This window comes from Rhinopithecus roxellana, chromosome 16 (assembly GCF_007565055.1).
Source record: "Rhinopithecus roxellana isolate Shanxi Qingling chromosome 16, ASM756505v1, whole genome shotgun sequence".
Taxonomy (NCBI): domain Eukaryota; kingdom Metazoa; phylum Chordata; class Mammalia; order Primates; family Cercopithecidae; genus Rhinopithecus; species Rhinopithecus roxellana.
The window spans coordinates 108,292,644-108,313,067 of NC_044564.1; the positions used below are offsets into that span (position 1 = coordinate 108,292,644).

At 36.3% G+C, this 20,424-nt stretch overlaps 1 protein-coding gene across 3 annotated transcripts in view; it reads right to left on the reverse strand.

The window, feature by feature from the left end:
- Positions 1-20,424, reverse strand: part of PLPPR1 (phospholipid phosphatase related 1) — a 307,286-nt gene that overhangs the window by 144,172 nt on the left and 142,690 nt on the right. Inside the window, exons 1-2 of one of the 3 annotated variants that reach the window (XM_010374143.2) lie at positions 5,605-5,818; positions 5,314-5,421 (exon numbers count right to left, since the gene is read on the reverse strand). The exons of 1 other annotated variant lie outside the window; for it this stretch is intronic. In XM_010374143.2, coding sequence (XP_010372445.1) covers positions 5,314-5,376 — 63 coding nt within the window. In that variant the 5' untranslated portion in view covers positions 5,377-5,421; positions 5,605-5,818. Of the gene's footprint in view, positions 1-5,313; positions 5,422-5,604; positions 5,819-20,424 lie in introns of those variants that run through there. One more of the 3 variants, XM_030919661.1, reaches the window with a different exon arrangement.

A 20,424-nucleotide genomic window follows, 5' to 3' on the forward strand; every position in this document is an offset into this window, starting at 1 on the left:
TGTCCATTACACATACTTCTTGGTCCATTCTGCTTTCCTCCCACTGTGAATCCTCTGCCTTTCAACTTTTCCCTGTAGGTGCTCTCGTAATCTACAAACTTTGTTCTCTCTCCAGTGGCATCTTAACTTCTCCTTTTGGTCTATAAGAAATTCAAGGATTACCAGGGCAATGCTGCTCCTGACTTGGGATCCCTATAAGACCTTTTATGTTGCCTGCCGTACTGTCAGGCAGCTTCTCTACCACCATTTCAGCCTTCTGGGTGAGTCCCAGGCAGGCTCCTCAGTCCTCACCAACTTTGAATTATCGATGCTGGTTGGCATCTGTTCTCCTCACCAACTGCCACAAATAAAAAAACATCCCCGAGTCAAAACTCTGCTCATACAATTAAAATCACCAAGAGAATGCACATCAGCATTCCACTATGAGCAGCCTATGTGTGTCTCATTCCCACCCTGGATCTGTCACACACATTTCAAGCGTGGCCCAACAGTCCAGGCTTTACGAAGAACTTAGTGAGATCCAAGTTACAGAGGGGTAGTTACTATGTAAAGTATCCAAAACGGCAAAAGACATAATGTCTTGGGGAAAAATGTAGTTACTGAATAAGTGTTTGAACGAAGTGAATGAACGAATGAATGCATTCATGAAACAAAAATGCCATGAAAACGTTCCACTGCAAATATCTACAAACAATGGTTATCCTCTCTCCTTCCCTTTCAATTCACAGGTAAACTGAAAGTGTTCTATATAATCCACCTGCTGGTATAGGAAGACTCAAGGAAAGATCAACTTTGACTATACGTTTGAGACTTTGCAAGTTTGGTTGCTGAATATGGAAATTAAACCCAAGGGCAACAAACATTTATGAAAAATCCCTCCAAAGTGATACTCTCAACACCTAAGGTCTACATGAACCTTACAGAAGAAGTAAGCTCTGCTAAACTGGAGCTAAACCAAAACCACAAATATAAGGAAACAGTCCAGCATGAGCTAAAGACAGCAGACACAACCAACAGGAGGATCACAGTGCCAATAATTTCAGGTAATAGGACAATCTGAAAATATATAATTACATTTAATATAATTAAAGACAAAAGAAAACCATAAGCACAGAAAATGACACTATAAAAATAATTTTAAAAAACACACATAGAATTTCTGGAAATTAAATAAACAGCAACAAGATGGGCTAAGAGATGGAGTGAAAGAATGAGAAGACACACATAGATGTTGCAGAAAAAATATCTGAAGCAGCAATGGCTGAGAGTTTTACAGAGCTAGTGACAAACATGACTTAATATTCAAGATACACAATAAATCCTAGATAGTACAAATTCACACTTTGACATATTATATTGAAAGTTCAGAGCACAAAAAAGGGGGTGGGGATTTAACCCCCCAACTCATGACAAGGTTGGAGGGTCAGACATGCCTCATTATACCCTCCTCCCTTTTGGAATTCAGGAAAAGCTGACCAGCATTTACCATCTACACACACTTTAAGTCTGATAAGAAACATTTATAATCTATTCTCTCTGGAGCCTGCTACCTGGAGGCTTCATCTGTATGATAAAATTTTGGTCTCCATAGCCTCTTATCAAACCAGACATTCCTTTCTATTGATAATGACTCAACCAATTGCCAATCAGAAATTTTTTTAATCTACCTATAACCTGGAAGCTCTCCCCTTCGAGCTGTTCCACTTTCTGGACTAAACCAATGTATATTTTACATGTCTTTGATTGATGTCTCGTATCTCCCTAAAATGTATGAAACCAAGCTTCACCCTGACCGCCTTGAGCACATGTTCTCAGGGTCTCCTGCAGGCTGTGTCACGGGGTGGGGTCACTCATATTTAGCTCAGAATAGATCTTTTCAGAGTTTGAATCTCTTCATCAACAGTACTAGACTCTTGCTGAAAGCATTGCTAAAGGATAAACTTCATGAGGAAATTACAGTAGGAGAGGAATAGTAAGCAAAGAAACTGATGAATACAGGTAAATTCAAAGAAGCCCAACTGAAAAAAAGGTGAAAAATTTAAGGAAAATATAAAAATGAAGGATGACATATAAGAGCTCTAAGTAGTCAAAGAACAGTCATTGCTTGTTTAAGAGAATCATGGAGCTATTGATGAACTTCAGTTTGTGTTGTCAAGTATGTATATTTAAAATATTTAAGTAATTTTAAGAAATATCTATAATTTATAACCAATAAAGGAAGGAAATGTGGGATTACAACAAATTAAGTAATCAAAATTTAGATGATGGTAGGGAGCAAGATAAAAGTAAAAATCCACATTTATTCATAATTCAATAGTAAAACACTTGAAGTATTTTCTTTAAAGTCAGCAACAAGGCAAAGATGTTCTCCACCACTGCCTCTATCCAACATTGCAGGGGAGGTCTTAACCAAAGCATTAAGACAAGGCAAGAAAGTAAAGACATGACAATTGGAAAAGAAGAAATAAATGTGCTGCCACTTACAGATGATGTAATTGAAAAAAAAGCTACAGAATATATGACATACTCATAAAAGTAATAATAGAGGTTTTTAAAATTTCTTCAAAGAAACGGATATACAAATATCAAGGTTGCTTCTATAATGCAGCAGAAAACAACTGGCAAATGTAATTATCCCCTAGCAATTCTGCTATGTGTCATACTAAGAGAGCTCTTGCATATATGCACACAGAGACAAAAATAAGAATATTTTCTGCAAAAACATTTATGACAGTGAAAAAGCATATTAAGCAAACAAACGCATAAACAGTCCCTCAGTAGGTATATTTGCACAATACGATAAACTGCAACAATTAAAATGAATGGACTGCCAATTTGGATAAATCTCAGAAACATAATGTTGAACGAAAAGGCAAGTTGCAAAAGAAAGGTTCAGCATAGTGTCATTTATGTAAAATTTTCCTAAAATATTATTTGTGAATACATACATATTTTGGAAAATATAAAATACGCATAGGAAAGATATAGGGAAAAGAAACCCCAAAGTTCATACATATAATGACTTCTGGCTTCAGGACAATAGGATTTTGGCCATATCTGTAACATTTTATTTTCCTTGACAAAAACATTTGAAGCAAGTATGACAAAACTTTAAGATTTTGTCTTGATGGCAGGTGCAGGGATGTCAATTATTTTCTGTGATTAAATTCTTTCAAAATTAAAAAACAGTGAAAAGATATTCATTAGTCAAGTTGACCTTTTTTGCCAAGTTTTGTGATATCCTTGTTACAGTACCTGGAATAATATAGGTAAACAATAAGTGTCTGATGAATGAAATACATGAGAAACATGAGAGCCACTTTGAGATTCACCTCCTTCCCCCTTGATGTCTTGTGTCCTGTTTTCCTTCCCTTTTGCCTGCCTGTTTCTGAGAGGTCACTGATACATGCTAAACTTCCATGCAAAATAAGAACAACAATACAACAAGAAAAAGAAAAAAACACCTTTCCTCTCCCAGATTTTTAGACTTCTATTTATGTTTTCTCAGGGTAAGCTACAGAAGGACTAATTTATCTCCCTTGTTGCTGCTCCACCGGCCAAGCTCATCATTCACACATTAGAGAGCTGAAAATCTTCGGAGACTACCGCTTCCAGCAATAAATTAAAAGTCTCACTTTGAGGGTTGCTTCCTGCTTGATTTTTAAGAAAATATAAAATAGAATTGCTACAGGGAGGATAAAGATGATGATGGATGACTTATTCCGGAACTTCCCCCAGCCTACTTAAAAATTATTTTTCATATAACAAAAGAGAAAGCAAACACTGAAAAAGATACTATTGTTATACCTTCTAACCATCTCACATGAGCAGCAGGAAAAATGATTTTTTCCCTTCACCACAATATCAATAAGAAGAACAGTAACCAGAACCCACAATATATATAATTATCACTATTATCTGAATGGAGTTATTTTGGCATTGTATAGCAAGTTAAAGGCAATGTATTAAGAATATGTGTTGTTGGTTGAATGATGAGTTCTTTGTTTCCCCATTCAGAGATTTAGCTTAAATTGAGTCTATATGTACCTTCGTTTATATTAACATCTCTGTTCCAACCTTCTCTCCTATCTTTACTTGATTCTGCAACACGAACAGATTATCAAATATCACCAGAAAATAAATCATTATGAAATACTTGTTCATCTAAAAGTACCAAGCAATGTCTATAAGGTGAAACTCAATGATCACCAAACACCCATATATTTGATCGAAAATCAGAATGCTCAAAATTATCTGACTATATAGGCAGGTAAAGTTATTTCAAGTTGGAGAACATAAAAGTTCTTGTCTAAATGTTTCACAGGATTTGTATAAACAACACATCTACAAAAAGTACATTTTTGCTAATATAAGTAGTGGTTTAACCCAACTTTGTTTTTATATGGATAATAAAGTAGATCAACACACATTTCTCCCATAGTCAGCCAAAAAGATGCCATAAAAAAGAATATGTTACAGCTCACCCCTGGGATGTAGAGACTATCCCGCAGTTACCCAGACAGGAAGTTCAAGATACTTACTTTTCAGCTCTTTACACTGTCATATTTTAGGCCTGATCTTCAGGCTAAAAAAACCGATCCACTACTAGATGCCCTATTTTCTTGATAAGGCAAATACAATAATATCTTATTTTGAGATAACCTAGAAAGCAGTTTTTTCCAAATTTCCTAAAAAATTCATGTCTTAGTCTCCTCTATAGCAAACCTAGAAAGGGAGGTAGAGTACAAAAGGAGTTCAGGAAATTTAACCAAAAAGATGCTGGAAAAACTGCTGGTACAAAGTCGGAGCAACTCAACAAAGAAATTTAGGACAAAAGAAATCACACACTGCACAAGCTCCCAATATGCTACTAAACGAAAATGTCCAGAGGAGATAGTAAACTCTAAGATTATTTTTCTTTATTTGGGTTCCAAGGCAAAAGACCATGAACTATCATCATCTGTAAAATACCTGCATTATTGACTTCCTGAAACAGGATATTGATTTTCTAATGAACAACTTAATTAAAATGTTTCATTCTCTTTCATAGTTAACATTCATATCATTGTTGAAAATAGAAGAAATATAATAAAACACAATTTTTGTAACCCAAAAGTGAAGTTTAAAAATGTTCTTACTCTTATGACTTCCTATTTAAGAAACATTTTGCATAGTTTAATTCTTTACCAACATCTGTGCTATCAAAATGGAATTACCAATCATAAAATAATTTTATAAAATAATCTAAGTTATCAGAATAAAAACTGTTACTTTTATTTCAATTTGTTCATAAAGGTTAAAAAATACACATACCTCAACAAATATAAAACACGGGATGATGGAATAACTTCGTTGAGTGTTGCTTCCTACAGCCATTTCTCACACCATATAGCAAGACTGCACCGTCTAAAACTGTCCAGACTGAAATAGAAATAGGTTGCATAGTATAAGAATCATATATTGAGAAGTCCCTTAGGTACTTACATAAAAATATCAGCTACCTTCCAGATAAGCAGGCTGTGTACAAAAGCAAAACAGTGATCTACAACACAGTCAAGTCAGACTAATAATCATTCCAATGAAAAGCAAATAATGTATACTTGCCATGAACAGTTTTACATCCAAAATGACCAGGTCAGGAGCCGCTTGTGCACATAGCTAGTGAATAGAATTCTAATTGCCTAGTACTGCATAGTGTCTTACCCCAGTAGACTGTCCTAATGCCATGAAATACAATTTTTGGTATAAAACATTTTTTACTATACATCCTGCATGGATCTCTCTTGTTCCTAATCCTCCCGATTTGCAACCTAGAGAACTGTCTGCTTATGCTCTGGTCTCTCCCTTTGAAGCTGACATTTAGTACAGAGGCACCAATCCCTAACTTCCTTCCTTGACCATTATTTGTCCTTGCTCCCTTGAATACACAGCCATGAACAACTTCGGGTTAATATGCCACTGATGTGTTTTACTGGTTTCCCTCAGCCCTGTGTGTGACCCAAACATAAAACAGTAAAGGCCTAACACATTGCATTTAACTTATAAGACATTCACTTAGCTTATAAGAATGGAGTAGCTGGGCAATAGCAGATTGTCATTATATATTTTATTAGAATATATCTTCCCTGCTTTGAACTGAAAATATAATTGCATTAGGAGATCAGTTAGTTTTGATTCTTCTTAATACAATGAAGATTTTAAACTTTAATGAAATTTCCAGTCCAGAGTTTAAAAAATCCCAGTACATTTTTTATTCTCTAGCCAAAGCAATACTGCACATTTCAGATATCTGCTCTTAAAGTCATTATTTTTCATTTGTTCTGTTTCTCTGTCATCCCTACCAACAGTCCTTGTAGATTTTGATTACAGTATGAAAGGTAACATAGGAAGTACTAGTATATTTGAATGGCCAGCTGTACTTTTTTAAAGGTCAGACATTAATGTTAATGTCTTCATTTCTATCCTTCCTAAGTTTCCCTCTGCCCTTTTCCAGAATGAAACCTTTGAAATCCATATCCTTCCCTTTTGAGATATCAACTCCTTACTTGTCAATTAAAAGTTTCTCTGATCAAATTTAATACTATGTGCTTTATAAATCCATACCAATCACACTACGTTTTAGGCAACTTAATTTTTTTCAATTAAAATTGGATATTTTCTGTTATAAAATAATACCCATACTACATCTGTTATTTCGCCATCCTATTTTAGGATTAAGGAAGAACTAATATTTTCTACAGTAAGAAAGGAATCTATATGTAGAAAACACATTGAATTGATTGGACAACCATCATTTTAAAATGGACAACCATTTAAATTTTGCCCTTAACCCAAATATCTTAGAATTTACTCAGTATTTATGATATAAATGAACTTTCCTGTTAGCATCGGCCAAATACAGTGCTGTATATCTGAAAAGAAAATTAAATATTAATCATGTTCAAGAAGGCACCAGAAAAAGCCAAGTCATCAGACACCTAGTGTTTTAGATGGCTTCTCCATGTAATTAATAAAGAATAACAATAAAGTGGAGAATATAAGACAAGCTTTAGGATATGAAATTCCCCTTTATTTTCATTATTCTGGTCCAAAATGCAACCAAGCTTTTTACATTATATGGAGACACACACACACACACACACAAAGAGAGGGGAGTAACTATAGTGAGGTATATTTTATATATACCAATTCACTCATTTTAAGTATACAATTCAGTATTTTAAATAAATTTATCAAATTGTGCAACTTTTCCATAAAATGGTTTTAGAACTTTTTAATCACCCCTAAAAGAATTATGATGTCTATTTACTGTTAATTCCCACCATCAACTCCTTCACCATATCCCAAAGCTAGGTAATCTACTTTCGGACTCTACAGATTTGCCTTTTCTGGATATTTTAAATGAATAGAATAATATAATACATGATCTCTTATTTCTGCATTCCTTCACTTAGCATATTTTTGAGATGCATTCACGTTGTTGCACATTCGGTAATTTTTTTCCTTTTAACTGCCGAATAATATTCCATTGTATGGCTATCGCACCTTTACCAGTTGGTAGAAATTTAGATTGTTTTGAATTTTTGGTTATATCCAATATTTAGTTGTATCCAATATTATGGAAGACCATGCTAATAACATCTGTGTACAATTCTTTGTGTGGATTTATATTTTCGTTTCTCATGGATATTAGACATCTAAAAGAATTGCTGGGTCATATGTTAAATTATGTTTAATTTTTTTAACAGCACTACTAAAATGTTTTCCAAAGTAGTTACGCCATTTTACATTCCCACCAGCAATGTATGAGAGTCCATTTCTCCACATTGTCATTGACATTTTAATTGTTTATCTTTTTTATTATCGCCATTTTACTGGGTGTGAAATGATATCTCATTGTGGTTTTAATTTTCATTTTGCTAATAAAAGTTATGTTGAGCATCTTTCCATGTGCTTATTAGCCATTTTTATATCTTCTTTTATGAAGTGTCTATTCAAATGCTTTTTATGGTTGGGTTGTTCATCTTATTATTTTCAAGGTGTAAAGGTTTTTTGTACATTCTATATACAAATCTTTGTCAGATACATATTTTCAGTATTTTCTTCCAGTCTTTTGCTTATACTTTTATTTTTTCCATCTTTTTTATTGATTGAGGTGAAATTCACACAACACAAAGTTAACCATCTTAAAGAATACACTTCAGGCCGGGCGCGGTGGCTCAAGCCTGCAATCCCAGCACTTTGGGAGGCCGAGACGGGTGGATCACGAGGTCAGGAGATCGAGACCATCCTGGCTAACATGGTGAAACCCCGTCTCTACTAAAAAAATACAAAAAACTAGCCGGGTGAGGTGGCGGGCGCCTGTAGTCCCAGCTACTCGGGAGGCTGAGGCAGGAGAATGGCGTGAACCTGGGAGGCGGAGCTTGCAGTGAGCTGAGATCCGGCCACTGCACTCCAGCCTGGGCGACAGAGCCAGACTCCGTCTCAGAAAGAAAAAAAAAAAAAAAGAATACAATTCAGTGACATTGAGTACCTTCACAGTATTATGCAACCACTACCAAGTTCCAAAATATTTTTTCACCCCAAATGCCCTGTTCCCATTAGCTGCCTCCCAGTTTTCTTTAAATTGATGAATGATAGTTATATATATTTATGAGGTATACTGTGGTGTCTTGATGTTTACAATATAAAATGATTAAATCAGCATAATTAACAAATATATCACCTCACATGCTTATTTCTTACTACCAAAACATTTAAAATATGATTTTATAGGAATTTTGAAATATATATCATTATAATTACCATTCTGTGCAACAGATCATTAAAGCTTATGCCTCCTGTCTACCTGAAACTTTGATCAACATCTCCCCTTTTTCCATCCATCCCCCTCTTCCAGCCCCTGGTAACCATCATTCTAGTCACTATTTCTATGATTTCAACTTTTTTAGATTCCACATGTAAGTGAAATCATACGGTATTTGTTTTTCTGTTCCTAGCTTATTTTATTTAGCATGATGCCCTCCAGGTTCATCCATGTTATTTCCCCCCCCCCTTTTAAGGCTAAATAGTATTCCATTACAATATTACATATATATGTTCACCAAATAGTATAGTAACCCTATACTATATACTGCCTAGGTGTCAATTATCAATGAATGGGTAAAGAAAATTTGGTTTATGTATGTATGTGTGTATATATACATACTATGTGTGTATATGTGTATATACGTGTGTAAATATATACACACACTATACTACACCATATGTATACTACCTAGATGTCAATTATCAATGAATGGGTAAAGAAAATCTGGTGTATTATGTATGTATGTGTGTGTATATATATATGTATGTGTATATAGACACACACACACCCCCAATAGTAATTTGGTGTATGTATATATGTGTGTGTATATACATATATAGACACATACACACACCATATTTTCTTTATCCGTTCATTGATAATTGACACCTAGGTAATTTTAGTATCTTGGCTATTGTGAATAATGCTGCAATAAACATGAGAATGCATATATATTTTTGGCATACTGATTTTAATTCCTTTGGATATATACTCAGAAGAGGGATTACTGGATAATATGATAAATTCTATCCTTAGTTTTCTGAGGAGCCTCCATACTGTTTTCCAGAATGGATATATTAATTTACATTCCCATCCACAGTGCACAAGCATTATTTTCTCCACACCCTCATCAACACTTACTATCTTTCATCTTTTTTATAATAGCCATTCTAACAGGTATGAAGTAATACCTCATTGTGGTTTTAACTTGTATTTCCCTGATAATCAGTGATGAACATATATATATATTATATATTATATATAAATATACAAATTTATAAATATTTAATATATATATCAGATATATCTCTAATATATTGATTATATATTATATCTAATATATATTATATATCTTATCTATATAATAATCTATATTAGATTATGATATATTTTATATATATTATATATAATTTAATATATATTATATATAATATATATGTTAGCCATTTGTATGTCCTTTTGAGAATTGTCTACAAAGATTCTTTGACCATGTTTAGATTGGGTTATTTGTTTTATTGCTATTGAGTTGTTTGAGTTCTTCATGTATTTTAAATATTAGCCCCTCATCAGATGTATGTTTGAAAGTATTTTCTCCGGATCTATAGGTTGTCTCTTTATTGTTTCCTTTGCTGTGCAGAGCCTTTTTGTTTGATCCCATTTGTTTATATTTTGCTTGTGCTTGTGCTTTTGGGGTCATATCTAAAAACATCTTTGTCCAGTCCAATATTGTGAAGCATTTCCCTTGTTTTCTTCTAGTAGTTTTACAGCTTCTGGTCTCAATGTTTAAGTACTCAATCCACTTTGAGTTCATTTTTGTTTGTGGTGTGAAATAAGAGTCCAATTTTTTTCTTCTGTTGTATAGATTCAGTTTTCCCAACACCATTTATTGAAGAGACTATTCTTTCTCCACTAGTGCTTTCTTGGCACCTCTCCTGAAAATCAATTGACCACAAATATATGGGCTTATTTCTGGGCTGTCTATACTGCCCTATTGGTCAAAATGTCTGTTTTTAATGCCAGGACCATGTTGTTTTTGTTCACTATAGCTTACAGATTTTGAAGTTAGGTAGTGTAATGCATTCAGTTTTATTCTTTTTTATTTCTCAATTCCTTTGGCTATTTGAGATATTTTGTAGTTCCATACAAATTTTAGAATTGTTTTTATTTCTGTGAAAAATTACATTGGAATTTTGTTAGGGATTTCATTGAATCTATAAGACCTCTTTGGATAGTATGGACATTTCTTTTAATTTCTTAATTGTATTAGGGTTTTCTAGAGAGACATAATCAATCAGAATTAATGGAATGTGTGTGTGTGTGTGTGTGTGTGTGTGTGTGTGTGTGTGTGTGTGTATACACACACACGAGAGTTTATTAAGTATTAACTCACACAATCACATGGTCCCACACTAGGCCATCTGTAGGCTGAAGAGCAAGGAGAGCCAGTCTGAATTCCAAAACTGAAGAACTTGGAGTCTGATGTTTGAGGGCAGCAAGCATCCAGCATGGGAGAAAGACATAGGCTGGGAGGCTAGGCCAGTCTAACCTTTTCAAGTTTTTCTGCCTGCTTTATGTTCTCTGGCAGCTGATTAGATGGTGCCCATCCAGATTAAGGTGGGTTTGCCTTCCCTAGCCCACTGACTCAAATGTTAATATCCTTTGGCAATGCCTTCACAGACACACTCAGGATTAATACTTTGCATCCTTCAATCCAATCAAGTTGACACTCAGTATTAACCATCACAAGTCTACCCCTTGTCAACTTGAACCCATACACATCTCCTGAGATTATGAGTAATCTTCACATAAAGACAGTAATAAGGTCATAATTATGTCTAATGTAATACAACTATCCTTCATACAACCAGAAATGTACTAATCCCCAACCCAAATAAAGTTAACAATACTTAAATGCTGATATGAAGTAAATAAATCTTATGTCACATGATAAAGTAAATAAAACGAAGATATTTTCTTAGTACAAGTATATATGTGCACCAACATGTTTTTAACAAAAGGAGGAGGAAATACTTATGACGAGTATAGTCCTCATTCCTGCAGCTGGTCAAGCGGTCATAGCTGGTATTGGTGATTACCTTCTTCTACTACCCATTCTGTATTCCCTTTGCCTTCAGCAAGCAACTCAGCAGGTTGTGTTTTTTTTTCCTTGTGGTGTGACCCAAACCTTCATTCCTGAAGGGTCTGGGCCATTTGTAGTCCTGCCTGGATTGGGCTGTTGTAGTTTCCCAATGACCTTAATCACAGGGCATGGTAATACTAAGCAACGCCCTAATGGATCTCCTAATGAATTCCATGCATACTCTTCCTTACCTAAGTTATAGAGTAGTAGACTGATTTCATCACAACAGTCCAGGTCTATTAACCTAGCCAGTACTGTAACTCCTTTCTTAGCCCATTGACTTAAAGGTAGGAGAAGCCCAAAGTTTCCAGGTGGCACTCTTAACTTTCAGTTTAATGGTATCATTGTTGTGTCTCCTGGTGACAGTGTTCCTCTCTCTGGAACTAAGACCTCTAGGCTAGCAGAACATAATGTCGCGGGAACAGGAAGCAAAAATTTTGCTAGTGGATCACTAGGGGTGATGATGAGTGATGCCACTTCCACTTCCATTGCTTGATTCCTGGACTCATGAATCCTGGCTATGGGAGAAACAGTACCATATATTGGACACTGATTCAGAGCATACACGGCCTTTTGGAGAACTCTGCCCCAGTCCTGCAAAGTATTGTCACCAAGTTGGCATGGTAATTGTGACTTCCAAAGGCCATTCTACCATTCTATCAATCTACCTGCTTCATGATGATAGGGTACATGCTACGACCAGTGAATTCCATGAGCATGAGGCCACTGCTGCATTTCTCTAGCCGCAAAATGAGTGCCTTGGTCACAGGCAATGCTGTGTGGAATACCATGATGGTGGATAAGGCATTCCGTAAGTTCACGGATGGTAGAGTCTTGCCAGAAGCATTGCGTGCCCAATAGGCAAACTCATATCTGGAGTTAGTGTCTACTCCAGTGAGGACAAACCTTTGCCCTTTCCGTGATGGAAGAGGTCAAATATAATCAACCTGCCACCCCAAGGAATGGTGCCATATCTAGGGCTCAGTGTTGGTCTCTGTTGTTGGCAAATTGGGCACTCAGCAGTGGCAGTAGCCAGGTCAACCTTGATGAGTGGAAGTTCATGTTGCTGAGCCCATGTGTAACCTCTATCCCTTCCACTAGGGCCACTTTTCTCATGGGCTCATTGGGCGATGACAGGGGTGGCTGGGGAAAGAGGCTGAGTGGTGTCCACAGGTCATAAGTCATTCTATCCACTTGATCATTAAAATCCTCCTCTGCTGAGGTCACCCACTGGTAAGCACTCATATGGGATACAAATATCTTCACAGTCTTTGACCACTCAGGTCCATCCACATTAATGATGTGTTTTATATTTACATTTTACTAGTTAGCCATTTTTACTCAGACTTTCCTTGTTAAACTTTAATTTCAAAGATCATTTAATTCAGATATTGATTACCTTACTATTATTATGCCAATCCAGATTTTCAAAAGCAATTTACAATGTGAAAAATACAAATCAATGTCAAAATGAAATGAAGTTAAAATTGGGAATTATTAGAAAAGACTAACAACTTAATAGAAATTATATAAATTATACAACCTAATAGAAAAATAGGTACAGTCAATTTAAAGAAGAAATACGGATGACTAATATGAAAATATTTACAACCTCATTAATAGGTTATAAAAACTAAAATAATGTTTTCTGTTTCACATCCATGAAATTGGAGGAAGGTAAAACGGATAGCATCAAAGGTTGGCCATATGGAGCAGCAAATGCTCTTCTACACAACTGAAAGAAGTGCTATTTGGAGCAACCATTTTGAAGAGTGATTCAGCAAAACTTAGTATGGTGGAATATTCTCATTCCTTTCACCACAACAAACAAAAATAACAAACACTCTTAGTAAAACTCTCACCATACAAAACATACATCAGTTTTGTTTCTATATACTAACAACAAACTATCTGAAAAAGAAATTATGAAAATGAGCCAATCCCCAATAGCATTGAAAAGAATACAATACTTAGGAATAAATTTAAAGAGGTAAAATATCTGCATACTGAAAACAGTACATGTTGATGAAAGACACTGAAGAAGACACCAAAAAAGAAAGGGCATCCCATGTTCATGGACTGGAATAATTCGTATTGTTAAAATGTCCAGACCACACAAAGCGATCTACAGATTTAATGCAATTCCTATCAAAATTCAAATGGCATTTTTCACAGAAAAAAAAAAACAGTCCTAAAATTCTTATGGAACCAAAAGACCCCAAATCACCAAAGCAATCTTGAGCAAAAGAACAAAGCTGGAGGCATCATACTTCCTGATTTCAAAATATACTACAAAGTTACAGTAATTAAAATTTACTTACTTTCTTTGCTGAGACTATTTTTTCACTTGTTTCAAAGATATTTGTAATTTTCCATTGAAGCATTTGTATGATGGCTGTTCTACGATCCTTTTCAGATAATTTTAACATCTATGTTATCCTGTCATTGGTGTCTTTTGATTGTGTTTTCATAATTAGAGATCTTTTTGATTCTTGGTATGAAGAGTGATTCTTTATCAAAACCTTAGGATATTATAAGGCTCAAAATTTTCTTTTGATCTTGTGCTTTATTGTAACTCCCCTGACACTGCTCAAGTGTGTGGAGAGGGAATGTCACTTTGTAACTGCCATGTGAAGGTGAAGTCTAGGTTCTCCACTTGGCCTCCTATAATACATGGTTAGAGAGAGGCCCCTTGTTATTGCTTAGCAGAGGTGGAGTTCAGTACTCCCACTAGGCCTCCACTGATACCACCCTGGTGGAGACAGAGGTACCTCATTACTGCCCCTAGGTGGCCTCCACAGATACTGCAAGAAGGTGGCATTGTTATTGGTCGTAAAATTTCTAACTTCACATTAGGTTTCCTCTGATACCACCCCAGTGAGGAGCAGGTAGGAGTGCCTCATTACTGCCTGTTGGAGTAGAAACCCTGGCTCCCCACATATTCTCTCTTAACACTATGGGAGGGAAGATACTCATTGTTCATCAAGAAATAAAGTCCTGGCTCCCCACTTGGCCTCTGTCCTGACCCCAGCAAGAGTTTCGGGAGCCTCCTTACCTCTTGGCAAGGGTGGGTATCTAAGCACTCAACTCAGTCTTTTCTAGCAGAGGTGGAGGTGGGGCCTCAGTTTTTTTCTGTGGTATTTTACTAGAGTCAAGAGAGTTATTATCTAAAAGTTGTCTGGCTTGTCAGGCTACCCTTTTCCAGACCCTTTGGCTAGAAAAAGCAGGCTTTTCTTGGGTCATTATTTGTCTGCTCTTATTGGCATTTGTGGTTGCCAGCTTCTCCAATATCAGGTCTGAGATACTTGAGGCAAAAGAAAATCCTGAGAAGTCACTACTATGTTGTTCCTTGTGTTCTGAAGTCCTTAACCAGTTTGACTTTTCTCTCTTGAGTCTTCTTTTCTTTTATACAAAGCATCCAAGCTTTCTAGTTATACTTAGTGAAAGGAATAGGGAAAAGCATGTCTTACTTTATCTTCTCAAAGGAAAAGTCATCACAACTCTTTTTGAAGAAGTACCACATATGGCAGCCACCGAGATTCTCATTTAGCCCAGCCTTGCTGTGTTCTCATGAATTTGAGTTTCTTGGTGACAAAGGTTTCAAAATACCATAACAAGCCATATAATTTATTCATTCACTTATTCTTAAATCATGCCAGGTATCCCATTAGGCATGACTAGATGCAATAAACTAGTCAAATACCTTGTATTCTATGGGCTAACAGATATCAAAAAGAGACTGAAAAATACATCAACAAATATAACAATGTATTGTAGGCACTCATATAAAAAAGAAATAATGGTGGTGCCAAAGAATGATCAATTCTAACCCTTGCAGTCAGAGATATGTTATCTTTTAGGCACAGTAGACAGTGCCTAGGACCCACAATACTTTTAGCAGTCTACAAAAATGTTTTGATTTATTTTAAAATCAGAAGAAAAGTTAACTTTTAGGTAGACAAAAATGTTTTCAGTATATAATATTAATATATTCAGTTTTATGCCAATTCAATTGTAAAATACAAATTTTAATTTTTTCATGAAGAAAGGCGCCCACAAAACTGCCTAGGGCCCATGAAATAATAATGCAGCCCTAGTTGGAATAAACATAAGTAAAGGTTTGTTAGAGGAGACAGCTTGTCTAAGTTGATTAAAGTGGTGTTGGTGTTCCCCTATCAGACATGGGAGAGAGAAGCATTTCAGCTAAAAGAACCACAGGAGCAAAGGTTTCCAAAGATAAGAATCAGCCTAACATGTTTGTAAAACTCTAAAAACAATACCAGGTCAAATGTCTGAAGTTTAAGGACGAGTTATAGATGCTACCAAAATTTGTTTATGTACTTGAAGCTCAGTATGCACAAACTCTCATAATTAGAATACTTCAATTACAGAATTGGTTATTTCCACATCAGACAGGAACTTAAAGCAAAAAAAAAAAAAAAATCAATATTGACAGACACTGATGTTTCTTGCTAATCAATTCAAATAAAGCTCTTCATTTCTAGGCAGGTAAATATATTATGAATCAGACTTCATTGGAATATGAATTTCAATAAAAGATTCAATGCTATCTCATGTGCTCCCTTGGAATTTTCTACATAATTTCTTTCTTCTTGTTTATGAGAAATATAATCATTCCTAGGTAAGTTGGGACAAATAAAAATAATTACCCATTATAAAGTATCTGTGTCTGTGGTACAGAAAATGGATGATGAGGGAGCATGGTGACAGCAGGAGGGGAACAAACCTCTTTCATTTCTAAGCTATGCAAAGTCAGATCCATGTGATCAGTCAGAGAATGTGTAGAGAACAAAAATGCCCTTCAAAAGGGTCTCCATGACCTACTGGGCCTTTCTGCCCAGCCTTGATGTCAGTTAAATTGCTAGTGGTCAAGTCACAGACCATGGTCATTTGTAATAGCCCAGCACTTATGATTTTAAGGAAGCTACAAATTGCTCTTTGTATAGAGAATATGTTTAATTATCTTTTTAAAATGTCATGATGATTCCATTCAAAATTCGAATGACTTAATAGAGTTCAATAAAATAAAAATCTAAAAAACTAGGCAACAAGCCCACCAAAAATTGTACACTTCGAAGCCCAAGAATTCTGCACTTTGAGCCTACATTGACTTTTGAAGTGTTTTTTCTTTTCTTTTTCTGACAGGATCTCACTCTGTTGCCCAGGCTAGAATGCAGTGGTGCCATCATGGCTCACTTGCACTGTTGACCTCCCTGGCGCAACCAATCCTCCCACCTCAGCCTCCTGAGTAGCTGGAACGACAGCACTTACCACCATGTCCAGCTAATTTTTAAAGTTTTTGTGGAAACAGGGTCTCGCTATGTTGCCTAGGCTGGAACAGTGTTTCTCGACTCTGTCACTGTTGATCTTGCAGGCCAGATAATTCTTTGTTGTGAGGGGCTCTATTGAACATTGCTGGATGTTTAGTAATATTGCTGGCTTCTATCCACAAAATGCCAATAGTAGCAAATCTCCCTTTGCCACCCAAGGGTGAAAACTAAAAATTTCTACAGACTTTGCCACATAATCCTTTTCAAGGGGAGAGAGAAAAAAGGCATGGAGACTTCCCCGATGGAGAACCACTAATTTAGGAGAATTAAGAACAGAGCCCCTAGGATGAGAATTTTTGAGCTGGTGAAGAAACCTCTTTAGCTGGGTAAAAGGTCATAGTTTTAGCTAAGGGGACAACCATATTCCTGCCTAATACCTAACAGAGGGAAATCTGAAAATTATCGCGGTGCCTTGTCGTATTGAGGGAAACAAAAGGCTTCCCAAGCCCAGAAGCTATGGGTGATACTAAAACACTCTGAACTCCAGAAGAAAGCAGGGCTCTTTTATCCATTAGGTACTATAGGGCCAATTGCTAGAGCCTGTGAGCTATTTAAGAGCCCATGAAAATACATAAGAAATTATTTAAAGGCATCAAAAATATGCAAAACCAAATGAATAAATATGTAAGAATATGCATGAAAAGGTAAAACTCTAGCAGCTTCATTAACTATTAAACTTAGTCTTCACAACAATTTCATTAATATAAAAATGATTTGTTAAGTAGACTACTCTTAATTTTAAAATAATCCTTTACAGAGAAACTATAAATAACTGTATATTAAATTAGTGATTCAGGAAAAGGATTTTAAAAGAATAGTTAAAATCTTCTCATTTCACTTTGCCATAAGATAAAAGTTTACTCTTAGATGTAGATTATTCTTTATGGGTTTGTTAGCCTAGGGATTCGGGTCTCAAAAAGTGAGCACTGAAAACAATCTTAACAACCTTAAAATAGCTCTGGAGGGATTTTGCTTCCAGCCAATATAAAGTGAGTGGTACTGGATTTCATGCCTGAAACAACTAAGAAATACAGACAAAAATAAATGAGACAATGGTATTCAAGACATTGGACATGAGGTAATAAAGTGCAACGATCCATGAAAGATGGGAACAAGCAAAGGTGAGCCCCGTGATTGCCCTAGCTTACAGTCTGGAGAGTATCTAGGCAATGATACAACAAGGGAAATTCAGGCAAGTGGCCAGCGATCACCTTGAGTTGGGTAGATAGAGCTGGGAATGTGGGGAGGCCATGGCATCTCAAGTTCACAAGGCAGAGTTCCAGAAAGGAGAGTGCTGCACAGAGAGAGCACTTGGGGGTTTGCCGAGGGACCTTGAGTCTTCAGCAGACTACCAATGAGCACATGCATGGGTGGAAATTACCCAAGGCCCAGAGAGAAACTGTCTAAGAGAATTAAAGTAAGTAATCATTGGGGTTTATACGGGGCCAAGAATACTTTCTCTTCCCACCAACCAAAGTAGAAAACCTCCTAACTCACCAGATATCAGGTGTACTTAGGTTTTGATTGAATAATTGAGCATGAAAACATTTCTCATCCTGGGACCATAAAGTGACACTGAAAAGTACTCCTTGTAGCATATTTTCTGGTTTTTTCTTTTCCCCTTTGGTGTGTCTGTTACCAAATACTGAATATTCACTGAGATATCTTTTATTTTGCAAAAGACATCTTAACATGTTATAGCCAGTCTTTGCACTACTGAGTGGTAGGCTTTTTCCCTGGTGTTGGGGCCTCCTGGAAGCAAGTATGTGTGATAGCACAATCCATGGCCCAGGTCAAGTTGAAGGCATCTCTAATATGAGTTTCACAACATTTAACATGGTGAAACTTCCTAGAAGTTCCTCAAAATTAGGTTGGTTCACAATAAAATGAGATTACAGCTAGAATTAAGGGAGGGTAGTATATTTCTATATGATGCCAAATCTTAATTGGAGGTAAGGAGGTTGCAGTAGAAAAGGAAAAATTAAAATATAAGAATGAGTCATGAGAGTTACATTTCATCATATTCCCCAGCACTCAGAACAAGCCATGATCCCAAAAGGGAGCTCATATCTGACACATGTTAAATGGGCATTCGCTTTCTCAGTGGTACTGAGCTACCCCTCCCTATTCTGGATCATTTCTGTTCAGTGCATGATCCCCAACTAAGATCAAATTTAATTTTTAAATTAATTAGCATTTAATTTCTCAAAGCTAAAAAGATATATTTTTTAAAGAACAAAGACTAAGGGATAGGAACAAATCCAATGAGATTACAGGTGAATGCAAAATAGATTTCACCAATAGATGGCGTGGGATTTAGGAATACACTGTTTGAGCTTTCAAGATAAATACTTTGTTCACTTTTACAGAGTTGCAAAGCTTGTAAAGGATGACAATGTGAAGACCCAGACACAACAGGAGGATGGTATTGGCATTGCCCTTTTCTACAGTCTCTCTGCTCCAGTTTCTCACAGCTAGATCCACAATCTAGCCCTTGAGCTATCCTGGACTAAGGCAGTGAGATACAAAGAATGGAAGACCTACAATGCAGGGAAATCTGAAATTGAGTCAAATCTTTGCAAACTACCTGGATTTAGGAACCCTATGAGGATAGCTGGGCCCCCACATTGTTCTTAAGTGACTCTTTAGACCCAGGGGTAATTCCAGGTTTCCTCAGGGCTCCCACAGTACATTGTCCTTGTTCATAAGACTTGTCTTTCAGCTTTGTTCCTACGGCTTAAATCTGGTGCATCACAACTACCTCATTCTCTCTCCAATCCTGGATCCCCGCCTGGACCTCAAGTGAGTGACCAGGACTCAGCTGCCCTATTTACCTATATGAATCCTTTAAACTTATATGTCTGGTCCACAATTTGCCTGAATGGAAAGTCTGCAAGACAGTCATTGCTGTCTTGGGATTGGGGACCCCTGGCCTAGAACACTCTTACCCTTCTATATTTGCCCAGGAAAATGTCTGCCTGTCCTTCAGATCTGCAATTAAATGCCATTTTCTTTTCTTTTTTAAAGAGACAGGATCTTGTTCTGTCACCCAGGCTGGAGTGCAGTGATGCAATCATAGCTTACCATACTCTTGACCTTCCTGGCTCAAGTGATCCTCCTACCTCAGCCTCCCCAGTAGCTAGGATTACAGGCACATGCCACCATGCCTAGCTATCCTTTTTAAAATTTTTTTGTAAAGATGGCATCTCACTACATTGCCCAGGCTGATCTTAAATCCCTGGACTCAAGTGATCCTCCCACAGTACTGAGATTACAGGCATGGGCCACTGTGTCTGTCCTAAATGCCATTTTCAGTGGGAAAGTTTTGTCACCTTCTCAGACTA